The sequence below is a fragment of the Crotalus tigris genome, unplaced genomic scaffold (assembly GCF_016545835.1).
Source record: "Crotalus tigris isolate CLP2741 ecotype Arizona unplaced genomic scaffold, ASM1654583v1 scf7180000017771.5222438, whole genome shotgun sequence".
In the NCBI taxonomy this organism is placed as follows: domain Eukaryota; kingdom Metazoa; phylum Chordata; class Lepidosauria; order Squamata; family Viperidae; genus Crotalus; species Crotalus tigris.
The window spans coordinates 1,035,803-1,061,550 of record NW_024096622.1 but is presented as its reverse complement, the minus strand read 5'-3'; the positions used below and the strand labels follow the sequence as shown (position 1 = coordinate 1,061,550).

General features: G+C 34.4%; 1 protein-coding gene across 4 annotated transcripts in view; it reads right to left on the bottom strand.

The window, feature by feature from the left end:
* The window catches only part of FMN1 (formin 1), a 132,315-nt gene that overhangs the window by 21,842 nt on the left and 84,725 nt on the right, over window positions 1–25,748 (bottom strand). For all 4 annotated transcript variants that reach the window (XM_039341611.1, XM_039341612.1, XM_039341613.1 and 1 more), the window contains 5 exons: window positions 23,036–23,165; window positions 21,550–21,696; window positions 17,752–17,811; window positions 14,969–15,089; window positions 1,424–1,516 (listed from right to left, as the gene is read on the bottom strand). In XM_039341611.1, coding sequence (XP_039197545.1) covers window positions 1,424–1,516; window positions 14,969–15,089; window positions 17,752–17,811; window positions 21,550–21,696; window positions 23,036–23,165 — 551 coding nt within the window. The remainder of the gene's footprint in view (window positions 1–1,423; window positions 1,517–14,968; window positions 15,090–17,751; window positions 17,812–21,549; window positions 21,697–23,035; window positions 23,166–25,748) is intronic.

The following is a 25,748-nucleotide window of genomic DNA, read 5'->3' as shown; positions in this document are numbered from 1 at the left end:
ACATAAATCACTCTTGATAAATACAGTTGGTCAACCACTCATTTTTAACTAACCATTTTGCATTGTATTTATATGTACCAGATAAATATCATACTTCTGGTTTAATTTTCACCTATTCTTGAAGCCCTGCAATCTAACCAACCAAACATTTTTTAAAGTGAAATGCTCTCTCTCTCTCTTTCTCTCCCTACCTCTTTCATTACTTCTGTTTCTCTTTCACACACACACACACACACACACACACACACCCCAGAAGTAAGAGAAAGATGGATGGTTATGTAGAGATCAAGCTTTAGATACAGGTTAAGGTAGTTATGCCTATCCATTCAGTGGAATGGTAAGCAGCAGAAATGAACTTTGAGGATAGAAATAAACAAAAATGGGGATTTCCTCCGGAGTAGGGGGTTATAAAGCATGCAGAAGAATCTTTCTGGGAAAAATAAAAAAGCAACAAAAATATGGCCTAATATGGGTCCCATATTCTATTTGAAACGTGAAAAGGGAAAAAAAACACGGACATTTTCTCTTGCCAACACAAATGGCTTATAGATTTTCCCCTAGATTGATCAACAGATCCCCTCTGCAGTGAGAAACCTATTATTGCTGGAACCCTGCTGAGTTTATGAGGGTAAGGGTTATGGTTTAGAGTTGCTTAATTCATGTATTACACTTTTTTTTTAAGAAACATTAGTAGAGAAATAAAGTCTGTGTTGGTATAGTGCAGGGGTAGGCAACCTTGGCTCTTTTATGACTCGTGGACTTCAACTATGCTGGCTCAGGAATTCTGGGAGTTGAAGTCCACGAGCCATAAAAGAGCCAAGGTTGCCTACCCCTGGTATAGTGGTATAGTTGCTGGGTTACAATCGTATTGTACATTATCTTAGAGATACTGTAAATCTTAGTGAAGGCAGTGAGACCTACTGTGTAAATATTTTCAGCATTATCTAAGAATATAAAGAACACTATGTTACCCATCAATAAATTACTGTTTCAATATATTAATACTGTTATGTTGTCACTAGCATATAAAGTCAATCATTATCTAATGCTATGATGCAGTGACAATAGACCCACTCAAAAAGTGAAAGAAACAAAAGTGAAAGTAGAATGGTTCCAAGAAGAGAAAGTATCAACCCTTATCACAAAGGATCTGAAGATAGGGAATGGTAAAGAGGATATGGAATCTACTTTAAACTGACTGAAGTTGAAGAATTATGTTTAGAATGCCCCATCACCATGTGAAGATAAGCTAAGTTAAGTGATATAACTTCTGATACCAGCTGAAAATGTTTTTTTTTTCACCTTTATAAAGAAATGTGAACCGCAGTCTGCATAAATCTCAACCAATAATTAAGAGCAGACTTGCATTGAATTATATCAAGAACTGGAATGTGCTTAAACAAACAGATTGGAAAGAATGTACCTTTAGAGAAAAATTCTTCAAACTTATCCTTAAAGGGCTGAAGGTGTTCTTCAGATGATTCTCTGAAAACAACTTTCATTTGTTTTTCGCAACCTACAAGAATAAACTCAGTGTTAAACAACAAAACACAAAACCTCTAATAAAGAATAATATCCAAATATTCTCAAGCAACAAATGGTTTATATCCAACTAGTAGAAATAAATACCCACCAGAACTGTAACATATTTTATGAAAAGAATTTCTAAAGTAAGAAAAAGAACTAGCTTAAATGTCAGTCATTTAGGTGATCCATTATGGAGTGAATTTGTAATAAAATGACTTAAAGTATCTTTAGGAAAAACACTCTTGTACATAGCAACAGTCTTGCATTGTTTAGCTTCACTATCACTGACGAGCTTTGTTCCATGAAACAGAGCTTTCTAGTTATGAACTATTCCCAAATTAGTCTTCCCTACTCACTTTCATTAGAATCACCGTAAGAGAAAATAAGGTATCCACCAAATTTTGCAAAATGCCAAAAGTTTCAGGAAGCAGTTTAGGAAGTTAGTACAAATGATTTGAACAATAAAAGGAAAGTATTCTGATGAATTCAAGAAGTAAAATTATATATTTCACTGATTATCAAAAGCCTGGCTGCAACCCAACATACATGTAAGTACTTTATCAACTCAGTAGTGCTTACTTCTGAGTAAATAACTTCAGTAGTTCCTTTCATTGATCCTTATATTATAAAATTGCATATAGTTTTTTTAGGTTTTTATAAGTTTAATTGAACAAGAAACCAAAACAAGTTACTTATAATTCTTTTTTACACATAAAAATGTAAACATTTTCATTATGTATAGAAAATAAATACAATAAATAGCAGTGGGAATATACTTGGGCTGTTTTTAGGATGATCTGTGCAATCCAATTAATCCAATTAGCTGTAAAGTATGTGAAATGTATCTAAAGATTAACATCAGACAGTTGCTGTTGGCTTTATAGCTAGTAACATGAGAAAGAACACAGAATAGTAACAGCTTGATTAACACCTTTATATTTGAGTAACTTAATACTGTATATTTTTTATTTGTATGTATGATTTTCAATGAACAATTCTCCATGAACATTAATATCTATAATTATGTAAGGGAATAGTACAGCTCTGAAGTGATTTGAGAAAAGCACAGGATATGCAGTTATATAGATTAAGATATCTGATGTCCTCCGAGGGGATGTTCTTCCCATATTTTCATGATACATTTTAAAAACACAAGTCTATTATGCAATGACTGCATAATGTGGAAAGAATTAGATAAGGTAAGAATTGCTAAAAATTTATAACAGACTGCCATTAATCATGTTGGTTGCTATCTGGGTCTCATGCAACCAGAAAGATTTTTTTACTTCTCCAACAAATTCCAAGTTACAGAGAATGCACTAGACCAGGGGTTCTCAACCTTGGCAACTTTAAGACTTGGGACTTCAACTCCCAGAATTCCTCAGCCAGCTTTGCTGGCTGAGGAATTCTGGGAGTTGAAGTCCACAAGTCTTAAAGTTGCCAAGGTTGAGAATCCCTGCACTAGACATATATTCTGAAAGAAAGACTGAGCTTCTCAGCACTTTTAATTTTATTTTGGTGGGTTACTTGACCCATCAGTGCTGTAAACTGAGGGCAAGTATTAGGGCATAAAGGATCCTTCCTTTTATCAGTTTTACTTTCTGTACAATCACTTATAGCTAGGGACCTGGCCCAATTTCTCACACACTGAAGTGCCACTATTATAAACACTGGGCTGGGCATTTGCCAGGCTAGGACTCAGGAAGCCACTAGTATACCACCACTTCAGATGGGAAAGAATCACATCAAAGCTAGTCTGCTTTGATAATCTTGATACATGTTAAAGTCCTCATTGGTATTATGAATTAGGTGATCAACAATATAAAGAAACTGAAATTTCTAATGACTTCATTATATGCCTACTGCATATACTGTACAAGCTATGCAGTATATTGAAAGAATGAGGAAAAAAAGAAATTTCTTAATTGATAATCCAATACTCTCTGAATTAAAAGAGAAATGTTTTTACCTATCTTACTTCAGAAGGCAGAAATGTACAGTGCAACATTCAGTTCTACAACTAAATGAAATCTTAATTTTTTGTATTCCTGATCAAATTTCTTCACTTCTACAGTTTATTTAAATATCACACACAACCTAAATCTAGTCACATTAATTCAGAAGCACATAACACTGATTTCAATATATGCGAGATGAAGAATCTGGCATTTTTTTTAATGTATTAGTTCATTAAATATATAGACTGTTACATATGATCACCTCTTGTTTGGTTACAAAATTTTTAACAATCCAATAATATCAGCTAAGACATCTATGATCCAATATATAACCAATATTTTTAAATGTTGGCTATTGAAAATATATGTCACATGTAATATTAACAGATGATATTTATGCCAAATGCTGCACAACAGGACAGCAAGGGATCAAGCATTACATTCTGGATCAAGACAATAACTCTGCTGTCTTGAGCCTTCTCTCTAGGCCATTTGGCAGCATAATTCATCAATATTTCTCAATTAGTGTTAGAGAAAAATTCCAGAGTCTTTTTGCAAAGGAATAAAATAGGCCTGGACATCATAACTGGCATTGGAGGAAAATACCATCTGCCAAGAAAGTAGCTCACCCATGCAATTGTTCTTTTATTTCTGATCCTCTGTTATTATGTGAAGGAAAAGCATTATTTCATATACATATTATAATTGAAATGTACACTGGAAAGTTAAACCTATAATTAGAACTTGCCCAGAGAAAATGATGCTTAAATTTTGGATGGAAGCACGAATGTGAAATATAACTGTTATTTTTCAAAATCTGAGTTTATGAACTGCCTTACTCTCCACAAATGTAGTTTTGATTTTCTGTGCTCTCCCAATGAACCAAAACTTTATTTTGTTTTTCTGGCACTGATATTGCTGGAAAATGAAGAATGATTGTCTCTAAATCTAACACAGCTAGGGCTACCAGATATTTGAACAGACAAAGGAAGACATGGATAATTGGAAAGAAGAACAAATGGTGGAAAGGAAGACAATTTCTTGGCATCTGTGAGAAAAATGTTATTACACCTACAGGTATATGAAATTACTTTTTCCAGTACCAGATTGGTTTTTTTTAACTTTTAGAACAAATATTTATTTTCAAGAATATGTGCTAGTAATAATATAGAATTTATGATGTCAAGCTTTTCAAATTTCAACATAGCAATGAATGTATGAGTCATGTGATTTATATAGTGATCACAGATTTCAAGGGATTGGATTGAAGCCAATTGCTGGATTTAGGAAATAAATAATGTAAATCTAGACAGCAGATGAGAGACAGAAAGAAGATGACCAGTTTCAATGACTACTACTGTTAAAATAGGCCAAAGAACAAAAATAACAATAATCAGTTGTCAAAAAGCCAGACAATGTTTAAGTTTAAGGTTATGCCTGCTGGACAGAGGACATGAAGACAAATAAAAGGACATTCCTCCTTTTGCTGGGCATCTAGTAAGCCTAAGCACAATATGAAACTCCCACTTGAACCAGTAAATTAATGGAAAGGCAGGATATAAATCCACAAATAAAGAAGCAAAACAAAAATTAATGGTATTTATTCCATTATTTATTCCACTCTTTCTATGCCACCCAAAGGCTTAGGGTTTATTGGCAATGAACCCAATAAATGTTAAGATCATAAGAGCCACCAACAAATAAAGTAGAACTTAGATTTGGTGGATATTTATATCAGGAAATCCTTGTAAGCAAGGGGCATAGGAAGTTTGAAAAGTAGCAGGCAAAGAAGCAAGGCCCAGTCTCACCTGTCCAGCTCAAATTTCTGTTGGGAGACAGAAGGCAAACATTTAGTATATGCAAAATATACAGTACACATGTTCAGTGTAAAGAAGCATGCTGGTGCTTGTTCAGGTCAGTTTTATGGAGGGGTTGCTGTTTTGTTTAAACAGTAGATAAGGATGGTTTCTAAAGGAGACTGGATTCTTTTAAAAAAATCTTAAGGCAGACACAAAGTTACTTCCTCAGCTAACTCTTAGAGAGCTCTGGAAAAAACAGTTTCTGCTAATGACTCTTCATGCTTCTGCCAGTCTTCTCTCTCTGGATAATAAAATATACAATTGTAAACAGTCATATCTCATGCTGTGACCACACTGGAATGATAGCTAAGGAATGACAGCTAAGGACAGAAATAAGGATTAACAATCCAACTGGGAGATGCAACACATCTCTGGAAAGATTCAAAAAACCCTGGAACAAGCCATCTGTAATTACTAGAGCCAAAGGAAAGCAGCAAGGAATGCTGGACAGCTAACCATGGAGCAAAAATACAAAAATAGGAAGTTGAAATGCTTGGCATCCTGCGGTTGGTTGTTATTGTTTACTCTTCATAAAAATATTAGTACACGGTGCAAAAAATGATATTGTCTGCCAATTTTAATCTCCCTTAAAACTCATCCCATAGGGCATGGGCCAATATAAAGCAGCCAGCATAATATATTGATTTTTGTGTTGGCATAGGACTGTGGACATCCAGGTAAACTTGATCCAGTTATTCTTCTTGAACTTAACCTGTCTCTCAACATTTCTGCTAGGGGATAAGTGAGGAAGATTCATTTAAATACCTCCTTTCCCAGAGGAAATGAAAGATAAAAAATCAATGACTAAATCAGTTCAGATATTGAGGAGGGCAATTGGCTAAAAATTGAAGTGATTCATCTATTTATGGACTGCAGAATTCAGTAACTGTATTAAATTGGCTATCCTGCATTTCCATTCAACCAGATTAAAAGAAGTAGATACAACACATTTCAGAAAATGGCAATTGACTTTGGTTTGGTCTTATCTATGCATCTCATATTATCTGTTATTATTATTATTTTTTTAAAAAGCTCTGAATTACCTGTTTGAAATGAAACCTGTTAACCAAGATTCTGCTTAATCAAAATATGCTCTGGGACCCTTTTAAAAATAAGAGTGGGCTTTATGTATAAAAACTAAATATTACATATACATTATCAATTATATGAAATTTAAAAATGAATGTTACATCATGAGAAGCTTCTTTACTTAATCATTTGCTGTTACATTTTAAAGTATGTTATCTGTATTTCCATACTGCTTCAGATCTAAAATTAGCATGAAAAATACCTCCTATTCAAAATGACAGTGGAATATAGCAAGAAATATTATTTAAAATGTTACAATGCATGTACTGCTAGATATGCATTATGTTTCCATGGCAATGACTAGAATTCACTAGTAGAATATGAAATTGTAGCTTAATTAGCATATTGCCACTCCCAGTTTAATGCATTACTGCACCCATCTTTTTTTTAAAAAATCCCCAATAAGTAAAATAATTACACAGTGCAATTTCTTTCCTTAATGTCTGTGACCAATAATCTTTTAAGGCTCCACAGACCCCTGTAAATCTGTCCAGAGATCCATTACATGTAAGCAACCCTTCACGTAAGGAGCACTGTGCTGTCAATCAGAGAGGAGCTGGTATTTTTAAGCATCATTTTAAAACGAAATGTAAAACTAGAAATAGTTCAGTGTTGATAAGGATGAATTGTTGAACAAATACTAGGACCTACCAGTAGCACTTACAGGAATCATCCCAACTAAGCCAACTAACAGCATAGACCCTTGAAACTGTCACTGATACAATCCTCCATGAGTTATGTTCCAGTGAATCAGTCTGCAAGCAGCCATTCTCTCTCTGTGTGTCTCCTGATGTCTGCTTAAAACTCAGCAGGTAAGTCATCATTCAGGGCTCCTAAAGGCCTGCTTTCTTATACTCCATTTGAAACCCATGCCATCTCAAAGAATGCTTTAGAATTTAAAATCTCATTTTAAAGTAAGATCACAAGGGAAAAAATATTTTTAAGGAAACACATTGTGAAAACTGATTGAATAAACTCTTTTTAAAAACTTTTTCAAGGGATACACGGTGCCCTTTCCTCTCCCTACTCTGTCTTTTAAACAAGGAAACACCTTGTTCTCTTAGAAGAGAGATACGTATGATATTAACCGAGGCATCTCTAATAACGTTTTGGCTAGAAACTACATTTTAATTTGGGCAATGATCCCAAAGGCAACTAATGGAATGAATCGATCCCAACAGCCTATCCAAGTTCTTGGGTATCTAATTATATGAAAGAAACTTCCATTTACATCCATAATTGACTGTGCATCAATGTTGAGACTTGGCCTGTCTAAATGCAAGATATTTTGTTGGGATGCGGGAGGAGCTGGGGAATAAAGAATCACAAAAAGTTCCTGATTTTTTTTATAACCTGATTGCAGGATTCACCAGCAGAGCACATGGGCTCATGTCTTGCAGCTCTTAGCTGACTCTGGCCTTGAGAAAGTTGAGGCAACAACAAAATATGGAACCATTAAGTACTGGAGGTCTCCTTCCCTTACTTCTTTTATTCAATATTGATTTAGCATATTTACTTACAAATAGTCTGGAATGATGTGGCAGACGAGCAGAACCAAAAATTGGTTGAAGCAAGTGGCAGATGGAACCAGAGCCAAAATAGATAAGAGTTCAATCTCTTTTCCTCCTTTTTAAATGCCTCTTTTCCCTGATAGCCCCTTCTAGTATTTCTCAACCTTAACATGTTTAAAATGTGTGCACTTCAACTCCCAGAATTCCCCAGCTAGCTATGCAGACTGGAGAATTCTGAGAGTTGAAGTCTACACATCTTAAAGTTGATGAGGTTGAGAAACACTCGCTTCTTCTTTTTCCCCCACCTACATTTGAAGAGGTAAGGAACAGTTTGCTATTCTTTCAATTGATCATTTACAGTGTGATTTTCAAATGAGGCTGAAATGAGGCTGAGAACCAAGGGCTATAGTTTAACTAATGCAGGGTTCTTCTCTCTCTCTCTCTCTCTCTCTCTCTCTCTCCCTTTATGTCTCTCCTCCTCCCAACCCATCTTGCAGACTTTTAGAAACATAACGCTAGATAAATCTCAGAAAATCTAGGGTAACTCTCTGAATTATGTAATTATTGCTTTCATTCTATAGATATTATACTCAAGGTGAAGGGTTTTTTTAAAATAATGTTCTTGTAGAGGGACGTGCTACCCTTGACATTAAGCTTTTTAATATCAACCTTGTGTTATTACACTGTGAAGCTTCAGAAAATAAATCAAAGTAAAAATAAATAAAACAAACAAAGTAAGAACTTTTCACACAGTTAAATATTTAGCAACTCATCTAACACACTGGACAGTATTTTGGCTTTAAAACTATTGTTTGGATTTAGCAAATGTGGCCAAGCATTTGAAAAGGGAGAAATGAAAAATGTAATCATTCTAAGCTGAAATACCAGTAAAGAGCTCTTCACTTAACTAATTCATATTAGGCCTTCCATTAACTGGAAAAATCCTTACTCATGTACTAGCCTTGGAACAGTGCATATTATTAGAGGTGATGTTTTCATCATTGTCTTGGGCTTATTCCATTTTTCCTTAGTTCACTATTACTTTTCCCATCTGTATTTTTCCACTAATCGTAACATTAGAAACAGGCTTAGGAGAGGGTCTCCTTGAGCCATTCTGTGAATTGCCTGTGTCCAAGCCTAGTCTTCCTTTTGAACAGGATCAAAGAAGGCAATAAGGATGGTCAGAAGAGTAAATTCCAAGAAGAGAGAAGGTTTTGTAAATGTTTTGCCTTGAGAAGAGAAAACTAATGGGGAGAAATGGTATGACCTTTCCAATTCCTGAAAGGATGCACAAAATAGTTCAAGATTTATTGTCTGTCACTCAAGGTGGAATAATGGACGAATCTTGACACATTTTAACAAATTTTAAAGTCACGGCATAAAGCAAACAAATCCATATTTTAATATTTATCCAGTTACACTATATGCAGCCTCAACATTTTTTTAAAATATTACCACAGGTTTTATGACTTCCTTTTCAGCATTTTTCATAGCATTAAGATTTATAGCATTTCTATACTAGATATCTCTTTCCTCTTACTTTATGTCTACTTTCCTTCCATTCTGTTGGTGAATATTATATCTTCTAATATTGTTTTCATACAGGAACTCTCTTCCTGCAAGCATTTACTTTTTTTTCTAATTGTTCTTACTTCAAAGTCTATTCCTAACCAAGATCTACTCTTGACGCTGCTAAGAAATGGCATTTAGGACTTCTTACCATTTCATTTTTTTATTATAAATATCAAACATTTACATTTACATTCATTGAACCATGTATTATATGGTTTTACTTTACTTTACATTACTTTACATTACATTACATATATTTCCTAAACAGATACTTCTGCATTCATCCTTGGATCATGATCCAAAAACAAATTTTCTGCTCTCTTCATCTTTTTCACACTTACTCATGTCACATGATTGAAATTCTTTCCTGTGTATCTCATATATTTGGAACATTTCAGAGTTAGACCTGATTCAGTGGAATATAATATAAAATTATCACAAATTTATGGATTTTTATTTTCATACACATCTACAACCTAGATGAAATCAATTCACACTTCCTAATATAACTTCTAGCCCTTCTACAGTCAGAGAGCCCTGGTGGTGCAGTGGTTAGAATGTAGTAGTGCAGGCTAACTCTGTGCATTGCCAGGAGTTTAACCCTGACCGGCTCAAGGTTAACTCAGCCTTCCATTCTTCCAAGTTCAGTAAAATGAGAACCCAGATTATTGGGGACAATATGCTGATTCTGTTAGCCACTTAGAGAAGGCTGTAAAGCACTATGAAGTGGTATATAAGTCTAATTGCTAGTGCTAGAATAAAATCTACATCTTCACTTCCCTGAATGTAATCTTCAATTCCTTAGGATCAGACCATCTTTATTATATCTTTTCTTTTCTGGATTCATAAACCTTTAAATTACCTATTGTTCTTTCATTTAATTTGTTAATTCATGCTTCCTTACCATTTTCTTCTCTTCAATTTCAAGTCATCAGATAGGACTACAGTTAATGAACTCCCAACACCTATCCTGGCTTTAGTCAATTGATGACTTCTGCATAATTTTCTTTTGTAAGATAGGGAAAGCATATCGCTAGGCTAGTGGTAATAATAAGGACAGTACCAGTCAGTTTTGGCACACTTTGGGTCAATGTGCGACAAGAACAACCAAAATCCACTTTGGGGAAAACAACCTATAGACTAAGTTATAAAGCAGAGTGTTGCCTACATTTCAATAAGTGAAATATATATGGTTGCATTGACACAAACTCAGATTGAATATTTAAAAAATTGTAACCAAAGTATTATCCTTTAAAAAAAGCTTTGCTATATCTCTTCAAAGGGATGAAATTATTGGTAGTCCCATTTCTGTTTGAACTTGTGGTTCTATGGTATCTAGAAATTGGTGGGAGGAGTTCATTTGAATTTTAGCTTTTACTTTACTTAATTCTAGTTTACTTATACAGGATCTATGACAGCCCTTTGTTGAAATCAAGTTTCAGTTGTATTCAAAATGTTAACATTTTGAATACAACTGAAACTTGATTTCAACAAAGGGCTGTCATAGATCCTGTGTGTGCATATCGATGGGAAAAACACGTTAGGTAAAGTAACTGTTTCTATTGAAATAAAAAGAAATCACATCTTTTAAAGTTTTTATTTGTTTTTTTCTGATGAAGGAAACTATCTTTGTATTAGCAGATCAATACATTAAAAGGTATTTGAATATTTCCAACCACAACTAAGAATAGTTTCCAAGTTTCCACTATTTCAGAATATCTAAAATTTTGAAGCTGTAAATTAATGTGATGGTAAATCTCTTAAATATTAGCAAAAGTAATTTAAATATATGGTTGACCAAACTGATAGTTCCAGCATTGGTAACATCTGTAATATAAACAGTTAAACTTAATATTGTTCGTCTAATATTGTATATAGGAAATTTTGCGCTTGTCTGGATAACTGGATGTAGCCTTCTCTGAAGACAGTTTTTGCAAATGACATCTGTTTCACTTTTAGGTTTTTACTAGTATTTTGCCAAAAGCCACAGCTTTTTAATGGTTGCCAGAGACTACATAGATTCACCAGATATTTTGTGCACATGCAAAAACAATATCCTTTTCAATTAAAACATTTCACATGGTATTGTGTCTGACAAGGTACAAAAATAGTTGTTTGAAGAAAAAATGCTTTTTCTTGGCCTGTTAACCAAAACTCAGTTTTTACCACCATGCTCTTGTTACTTTTGGTGGCAAATAAGGTTGAATTTTGAGTTCATGGAGAGGAGATACATTATGCTCCTTTGGGCTATGTAAGGAGAATTGGTGCTAAATGTATCACTTAGAGCAGTTCAAATTGTGACATGATAAATTCAAGAATTCAAATTTGGAGTAAAATAAGTATCTTCTTTTTAGCAATTCATGCATATAACCATCACTGTAGGAGTGATTCTGAAGTCTGTATTCTTGCATGTACTTTTTATTATCCTATGTAGAACTTATAATTGGACTTAGGTACACTTAATTTTGGTATAGTAATTCATTTTGTAAACCAGATATTATTCTAATATTATTCCCAGCTCTACACCTTTTTAAATGCTACCTGATGTATCTTGCGTATAACCACGGTACAACTCTGACTGAGCTATAAAACAAGATAATATTTTATTTTATTTTATTTTATTATTGTTTATTTTGTTTTATTATTTATTTGCTATCCATCTTGCCTCAGGGCAACTCTGGGCAGCTTACAAGAAGCTATAAAATCATAACGTATACAGTAAATATTTCTAAAAACAGTAAAAATGACATCGCAATTAGGAAAAATTGTAAATAAAATACGCAATTAAAAATGGAATTTTGTACAGAATTGAGTGGAGTAGAAGTGTATATATGGAATTATATCTCACTTCCTAAGAAACACTTGGCAAAACTGGCCACTGTTTCTGCTCCTTGAGATAGGAAAGTCTCTAATATTTTGCTGTTTCCTTGCCAATGGAAGAATTCCTTCCCTTCAAAATGATCAACGCTCAGTTCATGAAAACTCTCTGCCTTATAATGTCTTTAAATAGATTAAAGATAGAATAAGAATTGGGAAAATAAAAATGCTAACATTATTCTGTGCCAGATTCTAGCAGAGATAATAGCAGAACGTACTTCATTTTCTTGTGGAACGTTCTCTGTAATTTCTGCAGAAAGAGTTTTAATATATTCTATTGTTCAGCTGCCATTTTTAATTAGCATTTGTCCAGTTATTTGAAATAACAACTGAAAGCTCTTCTTCCACTTTCTTCTTCCATATATTCTACCAGATAATTCTGATCAAATTAAACTGATCTTTCAGACATTAACTTCATTTCCAGGAGAGTTTTTTTTTAATTTAAGTTTTAGGATGAACCTAGACAAAATTAATTCTCAGCAATATTTGTTTCATCACGAATCTGCCATAAACCCACTTTTAGCAAAATTTCCAAATTTGCTCCCATCTGACAAAATTCTACCTCTTTTTTTGCCAGGTTGCATTTCTTGGATAAGATTAATTTGTATCAATTGTTTAAAATTACTACAGTAAGATTCAACTATAAAGTTCAACCTTACTGCAAGATAAATATAGATAGTTCTCTGCTTACAACCACAATTGTGTCCAAAATTTCTGTTGTTAAATGAGACATTTATTAAGTGAACTTTGCTCCATTTTACGACTTTTCTTGTAACAGTGAATCACTGCATTTGATAAATTAGTGACATGGTTTTTAAGTGAATCTGGCTTCCCCATTGACTTTGCTCATCAGACGGTTGTAAAAGGGGATCACAGGACCCTGGGACACAGCAATGGTCATAAGTATGATCCACTTGCCAAGCATCTGAATTTTGCTCACATGATCATGGGGATCGTAACTGGTCATAAAATGGTCATAAGTCACTTTTTCAGTGCTGTTGTAACTTTGAACAGTCACTGAATGAACTGTTGTAAGTTGAAGATTACCTGTAAAGTACTGTAAGCAAGTAAGGTTGAACTATAAAACTATATATAAAGACACATGGAAAAACAAATGACTTGTATTCTAAAGGAGAATAAAGTTTATTTTCAGTAGACAGTGAAATAAACAGGTGAGATAGAAAAGAAAGGCTGAAAAATTCCTCTACTTATTTTGCAATATTAAAAAAAAACAACCCAGCATTTTATTGACTTCCTGTTACAACAATCAGTGCTTGTGCATGTCAAATGTATAGTATGAGAATGATACTTTTGGAAAATGGTAGATCAAACGCAGATCACATTTCAGCATGAACAAAATAGGAGAGGGGAGGCCAAGAGGGCTTAACAGAACTAAGAGATGTGAGGAGATAGAGCATTCATGGACAGCAAGGTTAAATAAACAACAATTGATATTTCCTTATGACCTTTGAAATTTTCTTTAGAACAAATATGAGCTTATTCAGAGATAGCTAGCTAGAAGAATAAATTGTTTAATGAAAAATTTTATTGACAACCGTGGATAGAATCCTTGAATTTTTGAAGAAAATTTCTGTTTAGAGACAACAGAAGTGACCAATAAGTTATATATATTAAGATGCTTTGTACCCATAAATATAATTTATGATGGCTCCCAATTTATTTTTGCCAATCTCCTTTAAAAAAAATGCAAATGACTTTTATTAATCTCTTTTAAGTCACAGCAGAAGGCCTAAATTTGAAAATCTTGTTTCCCTTGTTGGAAAATGGCCTGATACAATGTGTTTGATCTATAAGCAATGAGAACGCATAAATAGTAGAAGCTTCTTTTGAGAATGTATCTTGACAGCAGTTCTACCCACTGCAGCCAAGAGACTATTCTGTTTAAAAAGAACTTAATCATTTTCAAATGGAATTTTTGCTTTGAGTTGCAAGCACAGCCTTTACTGATATGTAAATTATGTCAACTCTATCCCAAATTGCTTATTTTATTCAACTTTTCCATTAGTATTCATTGTCCATCAAAAGTTACTGAATATTATTATAAAATTAGTTAATTATAGTACATACTGGATTCTACCTACAAGATTAAATTTACAGTAATCCAGTAGAAAACTTAGAAGACATTTGCTTAAAACTCATATTCTTCAAGCAAATGTTCCTTAAAGTTCTTAAATGCAATATTCTTTTAACACTGAAGAACTAAAGCAGGGGTAGTCAATCTTGGCTCTTTTATGACTCGTGGACTTCAACTCCCAGAATTCCTGAGCCAGCTGGCTCAGGAATTCTGGGAGTTGAAGTCCACGAGTCATAAAAGAGCCAAGGTTGACTACCCCTGAACTAAAGTTAACATTATGAAAAATATTTATTGTTGACTTTGTCTTTAACTGTAATAAATTAGTAACATGGATTTGCTACAGTACAGCTCAAACAACAGTAATCTACCCAAAGCTGCAATCCCAATTTACTTGGGAAAATTTGCCAAAACGATTTTGGAAAACTGGATTGCTCAGAAGCCCAAAAGCATATTTTCAAAAGGAAACTAGATTTTATTTACCTTCTAGATCTCTCTTTAGTTTTCTTAAATCTTTTATCAGGTCTTCAAATTTTACTTGCGATGCCTGGAAGAAATCCTGGGGCTCAGGCAATGGAAAGATACTCTTTTCTGTTCCTGCATCCTAAACAAGAAAGTTAAAACCAATAACTGTAACAATGCCATACATCCCACTGAAACAGATATGTTTCATGAAATATATATATATATATATATATATATATATATATATATATATATATATATATATATATATATATATGTATATATATATGTTTTCTGAGGTTTTCTCCCGCGTAAAATTGGAAGTGTCTTGGTGACGTTTCGACGAAGTCCCATTTGTCATCATCAGGCTGGTGTTTTCAGCTTCGTGCTTCGAGCAGCAATTTGAAACATCAGCCTGAAAATACCAGCCTGAACATGACGAATGGGACTTCGTCGAAACGTCGCCAAGACACTTCCAATTTTACGTGGGAGAAAACCCGAACAACCAAAGACCTATATATATATATATAAACAAATGATGCAAGTTAGTTAAAAAGTATCCCTTTCCCTTGAAGACACATTACAATCTCCCCAATGAAATGCTTATGATCTCCAAAGGAACCCAAATTACATTGTAGTACATAATAATCCTAAAATTTTACTTCATCATGTTAATACAACTTTATTGTATTGTATTTATTGTATTGTATTCCTTTATGATTGCATAGCTTTTGCCCTCTTTTACCTCCTTCGCCTTGGGCTTGGCTTCTAAGCTGTGGAATTTCTTGCCAAAAATTCTAAATTCCTTTTTGGTTATCTTTTTACTGGCAGGTATCTGATGGACAAACACTGTGGCTCCTGAGATAAAATTTATTTGACCATGCTTTAATGATTCTTAATTATTTGATTTGTACTGTGACGTTGCAGGCTATCATAGTTAGAAATGCAGAATATAAATCCAATGAATAAATTGATAAATAAGGTTTATAAGTCTCATAGAAACATTCAGCTTTTGTGATGTCACAGGTGGCTGATGACACCCAAATTTATGTCTGGCAATGTTATTTATTTCCACAGTTCCCTAAATGAGGAAAATGTCAGAACTGTCTGGTTAATGAATAGCAACTTTTCCAGTAAGCACGGAAGTGTTTTCTCTGTTTATCCATTCATCTTAGCCTTGGCACCTCATTGAAAACCATTGCCTAGCATGCAACGAAAACAAAGATACAAAGTTATTTTTGCATAAGCAAATCCTAATTTTTAGTTCTAGTTTAATGGCTTGTAACTGTGTTTTGCCATTTATAGGAAGTTCTTTAATCCAGAGAAGGATTACGCAAGAATAAATAAAAGGAGTAATTTAGAAATACTCCCTTTTCTCCTTTATTTTTATGTGCTATTACTCATGCTATCACAACTCTTTGAAGAGGATTTGAAGAGTGCTCCAGGATGAATTAAATCCCCAACTTTTATTTTCTACTTATGGAAATCTTCACTCAATCATAAAACTGTGGGTCTGGAGAAGTTCAAAGTTCTAATATCTTGGGAATGGAAAGTTAAAATATAAGTCTCTGTAGTGTATATAAATTAATATCCTATTGATAACTATTAAATCTGATCTTTGTATATCTAGTGAAGTATTCAAATAAAGGCTTTAAATGTTTCTTGAATCTAAGAAATCCAAAAAGTTATGTGACTAGCTCTACAAATCGCTCCCTTTAAAATATAGATAGTATTAAAATTATGAAAGATTGCAAGTGTGGTTAAATTAAGCTTCCTGGCAAAAGTAGAATTTTGAAAAATATTTTAATTTTATCAGATCTCATACATTTTAATATGTATTATTTGATCCATTTATTATAAATAAATGAATTGCTATTAATATATTGTTAACGATAACAATGATCTTCTTTGTAAACCAGTAGCATCTAAAATATATAAATTCATTAGCCATTTATTCATACGACTGTGTGTTATTAATCTAAATGTTCTGAATATATACTCAAATATATTCATTTGCTGTATGTTTAGCATGACATTTTTAAAGTTGAAATAACTACATTTAGCCGATTAATTAGGAACCTGGCTAATATTCTGCCCCATTTTGAAGGACAGCCTCTTCCCAATTTCATCTGCCTCTCCTACCAGATCAAACAGAGCAGAAGTGTTATGGGTTCCATCACCTAGGGAGTTAATCTGGCGGGCCCTAAGTGACTAGCTTTTTTCTGCAGGGGCACCAGTGCTATGAAATCTTCTCCCTCCTGAGGTGAGGTTAGCCTTGTCCCTGTTGAGCTTTAGGTCCCTCAAGTCCAGATTATGCCAAGAGGCCTGGGGACCTCAGGAGAAAGGCGATAGAGTTATAATTGTAAACGTAATCTTAATTGTTTTTATATTTCTCTTTTTACTGTTTGTAAGTTGCCCAGAGTCATCCAGGGTGGCATATAAATTTAATTACAAGTAAAAAATAAATAAATAAACTAGTGAGGTGGCTCCTCTACTTTTAACAATTTTCATTTATTATTCTTTCCAAAGAGGATCCCATACCCATAATGTCTTTTTTGTTGGGATTAGGAGTCGTAAGAAGAGAAGTAAAGCCATTCATGTAGCTTATGTTTCAACTTTAACTGAAGATATGCAGACAAAAAAGTCAAAATAATAGACAACAGGTTTAATTTTTCTCAATTGGGTGCTAGCTTGCTATCCTTATTGTTCCTGTTTCTTTTCTCATGTAGGAATGGGATGAGCATAACTCTACAGAACCTTCTTAAATAATATACACAGTACAGTAATTGATAAAAACTTACCTTATCACAATGGCGTAGGTAATAAATTACAACATAATCTGCAAGGCTGATTCCTGTATCCTAAAAGAGGGATAATTGAAAAATAAGATTTCAAAATATCAGAAAATGTGGAACATGAACATTAAAAAAATACACATTGAAAAGGATATTTTACTGTAATTTATACTTCCTAAACTCTTAATAAAGGAGAAGTGACCACAAACTCTGTGAAAACCAATTTATAATAGCAAATAGTATAAATAATTAATAATAAATTGCTATTGTTTTCTATTACTGTTTTATTTTCAGGCACTCTCTTTATAGCAACTTAAGGAGACTTAAGAAACTCATCCAAGAAAATTTTATCTCTGAATGGGGATAATACAGAATCAAATAAGTTTATAAAGTTTTTGCCATATTGTGGCTTGTTCTGTCATATAAAGGTGTTGCTTGTCATGATCAGTAATGACTTAGACATGGACTTAGTTGAAATGAGGCCATCTGAGTCAGTAGCATCACCCACAAAAGCACCTGATCTCCATTCTAAAACTTGTCAGAAGCCAAAAACTGGGATTCTCAGTTCCACCTCTCCCTGCCTGTTCTGTATGGACACACACTGAGTAATTGGGCTTGGCCAGAGTACTATGTAAGTATCAACAGAAATTATTTTTCCAATTGAATTTAAAACATGGTGGAGGTCCCAGAATACATGATGGAGATTTTAATTCTTCTCAGATCCCTCCCAGGCACATTAGGCTTGGGGGGGGGGCAAGTTACCAGAGGAAAAAAAAGAGAAAAAATCAGCTAAGTGGGAACCACTGGGCATGTTTAGCCTAGAGAAGAGGAATCTGCAAAGAGACATGTTAGCTCTCTTTGAATATCTGAAAAATTGGTATGTAAAAGGTGAGGCAGATGTGTTCAAAGCTGTTCCAGAAAATAGGACAGGAAACAATGGGGTTAAACTATTTGGATGCAGATTTCAGTTGGGCATAGAGAAAAAAAAATTGTAACAGTAGAAGCTTTTTGACAATGCAGGTGGATGCTGCAATAGAATCTGGATGGCCATGGCAGAGGAATGGATTAGATGATCTCCAAAGTGTACGCTACATGATTTTATGATTCTGTTGTAATACAACGCTCACGAAGGACAAGTCATTTTCAAAAAATTATAGACATTTCTTCTCCCAACTGTACTGCACCATCAAGGCCACAGAGACAGTTTGGTCTCGTGGTTTAAAGCATCAGGCTAGAAATCAGAAGACTGAGTTCTAGTCCTACTTTAGGCATGAAACCTGGCTGAGTGACTTTGGGCCTGTCCCTTTCTTTCAGCCCAACTCACCTCACGGGGTTGTTGTTTTGTTGTGGGGAAAACAGGAGGAGGAAAGAGTATTAATTACGTTCTCTGCTTTGAGTTATTTATAACATTAATAAAGGTGGGATTAAAAAAAAATATCTAAAGGTCACCTTATGAGCAATGAATTGTCCTATGGACTGTTGGCAGCTTTTAATGACCTAATTATCATACAGGGTGGAGCTTAGAGAAAGGCTGGGGCCAGAGTGAGGGGTATCTATGGATTCTTCACTTCTGCTCCTCAGCATTCAGTCACAACTAGCCCTCATTAGTAATAGTCTTCCCTGGGACCTGTCCAGGGTTCTGAAGGATATGTCCTTCAGCAGCCTTACTTTCTGACCTCACTCTGAATGGTTTCTTGTTTATTAAACCCTTGCTCATGGCCCCTTGCCTCAAATCACTATGTGATGTGTCTTTCTATATAATATGTAAGCCATGGGTGTCAAACTTGCCATGTCACATGAAAAGCAGGCACTATGCTTTTCAACCATTGTTTAATTTAACATAGAAATCCCACTCCACATCATCACTTCCCCAAAAAACAAGCATTTTGGATTAATGACAGTTTTGTACAGGCAGTCCTCAACTTATGACACTTTGTTTAGTGACTGTTCAAAGTTACAACAGTACTGAAGTGACTTATGACCGTTTTTCTCACTTACAACCTTTGCAGCATACCCATGATTAAAATTTGGCCATTTGGCAACTGACTCATATTTATGACAGTTGCAGTGATCCCCTTTTGTGACCTTTTGACAAGTAAAATCAACGGGAAAGCCAGATTCACTTAATAATTGTGTTACTAACTTATCAGCTGCAGTGATTCACTTGAAACTGTAACAGGAAAGGTCATAAAATTAGGCAGAATTCACTTAACAAATATCTCACTTAACAACATAAATTTGGGGCTCAATTGTGGTCATAAGTTGAGGACTACCTTTAATACTGTACAACTTGTTTGGTATGGACTAGGTGTCTATCTGCATTATTATTAAGTAACATAAAACTAAATATATCTAAATATGTCTAGAACAGGGGTGTCAAACTCAATTTCATTGAGGGCCGCATCATCATTGCGGTAGCCCTCAGGGGGCCAGGTGGGTGTGGCCAGGGTGGGTGCAGCCTACTGGGTGGGCGTGGATGGAGTGGATGTGGCCTACTGGGTAGGTATGGCCAGCTCTATATTGTTCGTGTCAAGGATGCCTGTGGGGGCTTGGGCAGGAGTGGGACAGATCTGAGGGTCTCTGGCAGAAGTGGGTGGGACCTGGGCAAGCGCCAAGGCATGGTTCATTTCTTCATTCCTCACAAAGGGTGACACCTCCCCAGCATGCACCCAGGGGGCAGTGCTGACACGGCAGGGGCTGGTTCCTCACTGTTTCTAGACGGCCTTTTGAAGCTAAGACTGAATGCGTTTCAGCATAGATGGCCACCACAAAATTGTGCATTGGCTCCCGGCCAGCCTGGGCCAGGGCCAAGGCAGTGGGGGCCGTTCCCTCACTGTTTCCAGGATGGCTTCGCGGGCCACATGAAACTACTTTGCGGGCTGCATCCGGCCCCTGGACCTTGTGTTTGACATGTCTGGCCTAGTGGATTCTTGATTCTGTTCAAATGATCTGACTGTCACATTACCCATTCATAAAAGGCAAATTAGTTCTATTTATGAATCTCTTGTAGCACTTTTTTCCCCAGAATTTTTGAAGGTGGAATCCAACACATATGATAAGGATTGGGTTTCAGAAAAAAAATACGTACCATTTTTCCATTGTTTGTTTTAAAAATTCTTTAAACTAAGATTAGTCATTTGACTTTAGTTATAGAAGTGGTTTTTAGTGGTGAAATAGAGCAATGAAAGATGTACCTCAATTACCATGTGTATAGACTAAGGATGATTACCTTGATGAAAATATACAGCAACCATTTCTTAGAAAAAAAAGGGCTGAAACACTTTTTAGTCCAGTACAACAAGATAATATTCAGAAGTGATGGAGCATAAATCTCCCTAATTCACTGGGACATAAGAAGGAGGGGAGGGTTAGTACAATCAGACATGGAAAAGCATGTTATTATAGCCAATTCCAATAAAAGTAGTTTTATCCTTCATCCAGAGTTGATTTTCAGTCTATCTGATAGGAGAAGTGTATGTCTTATGTGTAAACAAAAACAACAGCAAAGAGAAGAAAAAAAAACACATTTTTTTTCACAGAGCTAGAGGCATTTGCAGTGGAAGCAAGGGGAAGGAGACTAATGATAAACACATAGCACAATGTTGTACCACAAACTCCACCCCTTACATACATGTATGTGATATTATCACTCAAATACAAAAGAGTTGAGAGTGCATTATGATGTCATAACACATATTTTGTCATTTTGGTTATGAGCAGATGGCCATAACCAGTGCCCGCTAATTGAAAGACTGAATTCAATTAAAATTAAAAATCACGATTTAAACTGCATACAATACTTACTTTGCTCTTAACATCTTTTAGTTTGGGAAGTATTTCCAAGCCAAAGCCATCTGCCTGACCACGTGTTCGATTTCCTCCGTTCATATAATTTCCAAAAGCCAGAATCAAAGCTAGAATACTTTTCACACTTTTCTTTGTGATCAACTCCTGAAAAATGTGGCAGTAATTTATAATATTAGAAAAATATTACATGAAAAAATATTTTCTTTTCTTTATAAACATACACAGTGAAATATGCTAACAGAGAAATGCTATAATTCTAAAGGTTTTAAAATCAACTCTGGGCCATGACATTATTTTCAGAGCCCACATTGCTCAAGATAGTAGCATATTGAATTAGGAATTCAACAATTTTCAGCTAGAAAGTTAATTGGAAGACTTTGGGATGATTATGATTATTCCATGGTGGCGCAGTGGTTAGAATGTAGTATTGCAGGCTAACTCTGCTGTCTGCCAGGAGTTCAAACCTGACTCAAGATTGACTCATCCTTCCATCCTTCCGAGGTTGGTAAAATAAATAATTTGTCATGTTGATATTTTTGTTGTTTTAATATTATTAGCTGCTAAAGGAAACACTGGATAAATGTTTTGCATAATAAATGAATATAGCAATCCCAGACTTCAACAAAAAGTGACAAAGCACAGAAGAAATATAGGTTAAATTAAACAAATAAATTTACTTTGAGACCATTAGGTAGTGACTTATGCCTCAATTTCCCCCCAGAAGTTATACAGTAGAAAAGTAAATGAAGTTCAAACTGCAACTCTGAAGCAACATAATAATCTGTCACTGATCCAACCAAATATAAACACAAAAATATTGTATTCCTACGTTACCAGATTTAAAATAAATCTGCAAAAACAACATTCAAACTCAGAAAAAGGAGGAAAATAAAAAAAAGAAAGTTGTTTTTATTTCAAAACTTTATCTGAGAATCAAATGCCTATTGTAGATTTATGAAAGCTGTTCTGACCTGGTATCTTTTTAGACCCTGTCAATGTTGAAACTGATACAGTACTTTGCTTTGTTGCATTTGAAAATAAATATTTGCAAGATCCATTGGCATTTTAAAGATTAGCCAATTTATTATGCCCTAGTCATTTATAGATGTTAGTGAAAGCTTACAATATGCCCAGGATAAATGAGCTTGATTATGACTATTGTAATTGTAAAAATTCGGAACATATTTTTTCATTTATGATTTTACATAAATTACTTGTGCTATTATATTTTATATAAATAAGATATTGATTTAATTTAAATATAGAATATTGAAGCTATTTAATTTTTAATAGGTCATTTTGACTTAAAATACTTGGTGTTCATAAAGATTATAAAACCTGAAAATGACATCTGTTAGGCAGCACAACATTACATACTACTTTAACTAGACTTGAATCAATTTTCTATCATTTTTACTCAGAAATAGTTGTATTCAATGAAGAAAAATAAACCTTAGAATGCCACAAATTTTGACCCACGTACCTTACAAACATGATGAATAATGTCAGCTTTATGATGAACTGCAATTATCCCTTCATTGAAGACAGATTGAAAGATTATACATTGGGCACGTTCCGCAAAGTTGGAGATCTGAGATAACTCATATAAAAATCTGTGAAAATAGGAGCAAACATATATTTCAATCAAGTGACTGCATTTTACATTATATAATCCAATATATCAGAGAAATACTGACAACACATGAGTTCTTGATATGTTTTAAATTGTGAATAAAATAAAAATAATTTTCTTATCTTTATTGGAAAAGATAAATTCAATATTTCAGCACACTGTATACAGTCTGAAAGAAATAGAAAGGTAGGGATACTGCCCTCTGCTGGAGAGAAACAAAACTAAAAACAAAAGTTCTAGTCTCGCTGTGGTTATGTGACAATTGATTAGGGTCCAATGAGTCAGTATCCTATGACAATTTTATTATTCTCAGGCTTATTCCTAAATTAATCTTCAAAATAGAAACTTTAATTCTATTTTACTTAATGTAATATAAGCATTCTACTTTCAATAATACAGATCTGCTCAAAAGTAAATCCTACTTCCTTCCATAGGGTAGCAAAGAGGATACAGGATTGTATCTTAATCTCCTATCAAAAATTGATGTTTAGAGTCTTGAGGATAACCCAATACAGCACCCTTTAAGTATGATGATCATAACATTAATCAGCTATAGGTATCAAAATCATTTGCATTGTTTGGGGATAACTGGAATTATAGTCCAGCATATAATGAGTTTCCTTCTATCCTTCTATGATTGGGACTTTGACAAGGTGAAGGGACTTGTGTGGGTAAATGAAATCATGGGCTGCCATCGGACATCTATATGTCCAGAAGGGTCTCCGAAGGCGAATAGGCCATCATGGATACCCCAGAATAATATCAATCACATCTGCCAACCTACATTGGACCAGTGTGACAGATTATGTATGGTCTATTCCAATGCAACCTCAAAAATGGTCCTCATTCTCTGGAGGCCCTAGGGCAACTACCCACGGCAGCAGGAAGACCAAAGGCAAAGGGTACTAAGAATCACTGGGTTAAATCAGGCTGCCTTTGGACTTTCGGCATAGGAATAGTCAACATTCAAACAATGGACACTCAGCTAAAAAAAACTGTGAACTCAACAATATGCATTGGGATATGATTGGATTATGCGACACACAATGAAAAGATGAACATTTAGTTGAACTTGATAGGACTGGGCATTTACTCTATGCTAGAGGAACCAAAGATGGATTATGAGGTGGAATTGATTTTCTAATTAACCAAAAACTGAAAGACTCTGTAGTAAAATTTGAAGGTATATCAGATAGAGTAGTCCAATGCATCATTCAACTGAACAAACAATACAAGCTTCAAATCATCCAAGTTTATGCACCAATAATGAGCTAGAGTGATAATGAGGTCGAAGAGTTTTATGACGATGTGGCCTGCCTTCAAGACAAAGAAAAATGCTGATACAAAATACTAATGGGTGATTTTAATGCAAGAATAGGAAGAACAATACCTGGAGAAAAAGCAACTGGCCCATATGGAAGTGGTGAATGAGATAATAGAGATGACAGACTAGTAGATTTTGCTGAAGGAAAGGAACTTTACATTATGAACTCATTTTACAAGACAAAAGCTAGCAGAAAATGGATATGGAAGAGTCTACTTGGGTACACAAGTGAAATTGACTACCTCATGTCAAGTGATAAAACCATATTCTGCAATTGTACTGTCATCAACTGTTTTAACGTTGGAAGTGACCATAGAATGGTATGAGCTAAAGTGAAGATAGTCTGTCTAATGAAAATGATAATGCTATGAAAATGATAAAGATGTCACAAAAAACAAAAATAAAGAGTGATAAGCTGTTACAGGAGAAGAGCAATTTTGAGATTAAGCTGTCAAATTGCTTTGTTCTATTGCACAATTTGGAAGAGATGAACATTACGGACCAAAATAAACAAATAGTTAAAAACATTCTTGAATATGCTACATCTATAGCACCATTGGAAAAACACTTGGTACAGTCAAAAATCTTTGATAAAAAATGACGGACAATGAAGAATACTGGAAGTTTCACTAATAAACTGGAGTACGTTGAACTTTGCAAGACCATAAGAAAATATATCCAAGAAGAAACCTATCAGTTTAATGACAATTGAAGAAAACAAAGGGATTAATAGAGCAAAATACACACTTATAAATACAAGAAAGAAGGCTTTTGCATTAAAACATGAAGATGGCTCTGTGTGTAGAACGAGACATGATAGAAATAATTGGAAAATTCTATTCAGAGCTATACAAAGATCAAGATCACTCAAAAGTAACAACACCCACAAAAGAGGAAATGCCAGATATCCTAGTGGAGGAAGTATGAAGTGCCATAAAATCAATGAAAAATGCCAAAGCTTCAGGAAATGACTGTGTTGTGGTTGAAATGCTGAAAGCTGGTGAACACAGTTTACACAAGATACTAGCAAAACTATACTCGAGATGCCTCAGAGAAGAAAAATTACCTGTTGCATGGAAAAATGCCAAAGTGATTCTTATACACAAGAAAGGGACCCAAGATGATTTAAGAACTATCATCCAATAAGTCTTCTTTTAGTCATCTACAAGGTTTTCACCAAGATAATAGCAAAAAGAATATTGGAAAAAATTAAATGATGCATAGCCAAAGGAGCAGGCA